Genomic DNA, 3,189 nt, shown 5'->3' with positions numbered 1-3,189 from the left:
ATGAGACTAGAATCTCCTCTCGGAACCACCACCATCTTGATGATGGTGGGCGCAGCATCCGCCTTTCCAAATATGGGCAACCTGACTTTAGGGATGAATCAGTCGGAACCCCAGATTTCGACCGAGTTGATTGGCGATCTCAAGACTCTAGACGACAGCCAGCTGACACATACGGGAAAGGTCGTCAAGGCTCTCCTGCGGAATGACGACAACGTACCAGGCGAGGACGAGGCCACAGCCTACCCGGTCCCCCTACCGGCCAAGGGCTCGTCTGTCTGCAAGACACACACGTGCTGCATCTGGAAGCACGTGTACAACGACATGAGAAAGGCCATGAAGGATGCCAAAGGCGACTGCAACGATCTGGCTCGCGCTGCCATCCGTCTTGGCTTCCACGATGCCGGCACCTGGTCCCGTGAGAGTGACCCCCTTGGTGGCGCCGACGGCTCCATTGTCCTGGCGGGAGAGTGCGAATCGCGGGCTGAGAATAAGGGGTTGGAGACAATCTGCCAACAGACGAGGAAGTGGTACGACGAGTACAAGCAGTACGGCGTCGGCATGGCCGATCTGATTCAACTGGGGCACAATGCCGGAACCGTGTTTTGCTTGTCTGGACCCGGCGTGCGCACCTTCGTCGGCCGCAAGGACAGGAGCACGCCAGCACCAGAAGGAAAGCTCCCTACTCAAGAACAGAGTGCGGATGAGCTCATCTCGCTGTTTGGGAACAAGACGATTGCCCCCGTGGGCCTTGCCGCTCTCGTCGGCGCCCACACATCGGCCAAGCAACGATTCGTCGACGAAGCCAGAGCAGGCCTTCCGCTAGATCGCACGCCCGAGATTTGGGATACCGACTTCTACGACCTGGTGGCGAGCGACGAAGCCCCCAAGGGTTTCTTCCGGCTGGACAGCGACTACAAGCTCAGTAGACATGCTCGCGTCCAGCCGGCGTGGGAATCCTTCAGAGGCTTCATGGGGCTGTTTCCCTGGCTTCGGGTATGTTGACGAATGCATGCGCGCTCTTGTATGTACGGCGGGTGAGCTAACCGGACCTCGCAAAAGGACTATAGCAGAGAGTATGTTCGGCTGAGCCTACTTGGAGTCGACAATATCAACAGCCTGACCGAGTGCACCCGAGTGTTGACAGACGACTCTCCTGGACCTATTGACCCGGAGCCCTCTACGTCCAGCCACGTCTCTTCCCAGCCGGCCACGTCGACTCACGTCTCTCCCAAGCTCTCCACATCCAGCCACGTTCCTTCCCAGCCGACCACGTCGACACGCGCCTCTTCCAAGCTCTCCACGTCTGGCCGCGTCTCCTCCTCCAACGTGGCCACGTCGACGCACATGTCTGATGACAAGAAAACTGTCGCCACCACTACCCCCAATAGAACGAAGACCGCGTCTGTCGACGCCTCTCAGACCTCCAATCCAGTTGCCACTATGATTCCTAGCGCTTCTGCCGCAGGCCCCAACCCCAGCTCCAGCGTCACGCCCCATGTTCCTCAGGCCACTATCCTTGGCGAGGCCCATGTCAAGGCTCTCTTAGAGCTCTCTGCAAAGTTCACATTCGAGATCCGCGGCGGCCTCGTCGCCATCCAGAACCTTCATGGCAAGGCTGCCGCCGCCAGCTGGCGCCTCGTCTATGATCTAGATGCCAAGGTCGAGAACAAGTTCCGCTTCGAGATCTGCGAGCCCGGCCAGCAGGGCCGGGTTGTCACCAATATCCAAGGCCAGTACGTCTTCGGTCTCGCCGTCAGCCACAACGTGACGGCCTCTGGCGCTGTTGAGCTCGTCTGTGACACCGGCAGCCTCACACACGTCAAGGTCGAGAACGAGCGGGTCGTTGCCGTCACGGCTGTGGAGGCCAAGGCTGCCGTCGAGATTGGCGTCGCCATCTACCAGTGCGCCAGCATCAACCAGTGCACCAAGTCTACCTGCAAGGGCAACGACTGCGGCTTCAACCTCGTCGCCAATGGCGAGTCCGGCGTCGCCTCCGTCACCTACACCTTTGAGCAGTGCAAGTCTGGGTGCTTCTCCGTCAAGACCTGCGTCGCCAAGGAGTGCGGACCGGCCCAGCCGCGCGCCGAGGGCGTGGCCCCGGCCCGTGTCCCTGTCGAGCAGGTCCGCGCTGTCGCCTTCGCTGCCATCACCACGCCTGCTGTGGACGTCAAGGCCCCTGGTGCTCAGGTCGCCCAAAAGAACCCCAGCCAGCCTCAGAAGGCTGCCTCTGATGAGCCCAAGTGCATTCCTCGCCGCTCGCAGGCCGCCGCTCCCGCCGGTCCTGCTCCCTCCGTCAAGCAGGCCCTTGCCCCCGTCGGCTCGGTTGCCCCTATTTCCCCTGTCCAGCAGCAGTCCTCCGGCTCTGCTCCCGCCGTCAAGCAGGCCGTCCCTGGCCCCGTCGGCTCGATTGCCCCTGTCGCCCCGGTCGCCCCTATCCAGCAGCAGCCCTCCGGCTCTTCTCCCGCCGTTAAGCAAGCCGCCCCTGCCCCCGCCGGCCAGCCAAACGTGGCCCCCGCCAACAGAGTCGGTGACATCCAAGCAAACGTTGATACCCAAGCCACCGTCAAGGGTGGCAACCAGGCCACCGACAACACCAGCCAGCCCGCCTCTGGTCGCGCCGGCTCCAACCCTGGCGCCGCCAGCTCTGCCTCCGCCAATCAGGGTCGCCCTATCGGCGCTGCCTCCAATGGCACCGCTGCCTCCGGACGTCCTAGTGCCGTCACTGCCGGCTCCGGCCGCGTCGCCGTTGCCTTCAGTATCCTCGCCGGCATTGTCGGCATGACCCTTTTCATGTAAGAAAGGCGGCGCCACAATATGGCCTTCTTCCTTCAAAAAGGGCAATTCGACAAGCCCTACCCCATGATGGCCCGGATAATCGCTCGACCATACGGGCGTGATAGCACCGCGACCCTTCCGTATTTGCTTTAGCGGACGCGGTTTCATTAGACAGAGATGCCTTGAGGAACGAGGAACGAGTGACGAAAGGTTCTTAGGGTTCCTCCCCGGGGAGAAAGGAAAAAAAACCGCCACCATCGATTTTCCCCCGCCAAATGCCTTGAGGAACGAAAGGCTCTTCTAGACGCGAAAAAAACCCAAAAACTTGCCTTGCCTTGCCTTGAGGAACGTTAGTGACGAAAAGGTTCTTCTGGTTCCTCCCCGGGGAGAAAGGAAAAAAAAAAACCCCCCATG

At 60.9% G+C, this 3,189-nt stretch overlaps 1 protein-coding gene across 1 annotated transcript; it reads left to right on the top strand.

Moving 5' to 3' along the window:
• On the top strand, positions 1-2,796 carry HRG_10004 (peroxidase domain-containing protein; the record flags this gene model as incomplete). The annotated part of the gene is made up of 2 exons (XM_044868475.1): positions 1-993; positions 1,060-2,796. The coding sequence occupies 2 exons, from the start codon at positions 1-3 to the stop codon at positions 2,794-2,796; spliced, it is 2,730 nt and encodes a 909-aa protein (XP_044716472.1).
• Between the last annotated feature and the right edge of the window lie 393 nt (positions 2,797-3,189).

Source organism: Hirsutella rhossiliensis (assembly GCF_020360975.1).
Source record: "Hirsutella rhossiliensis strain HR02 chromosome Unknown scaffold00014, whole genome shotgun sequence".
NCBI lineage: Eukaryota > Fungi > Ascomycota > Sordariomycetes > Hypocreales > Ophiocordycipitaceae > Hirsutella > Hirsutella rhossiliensis.
The sequence above is the reverse complement of the archived record's forward strand: the minus strand, read 5'-3'. Positions and strand labels throughout refer to the sequence as shown.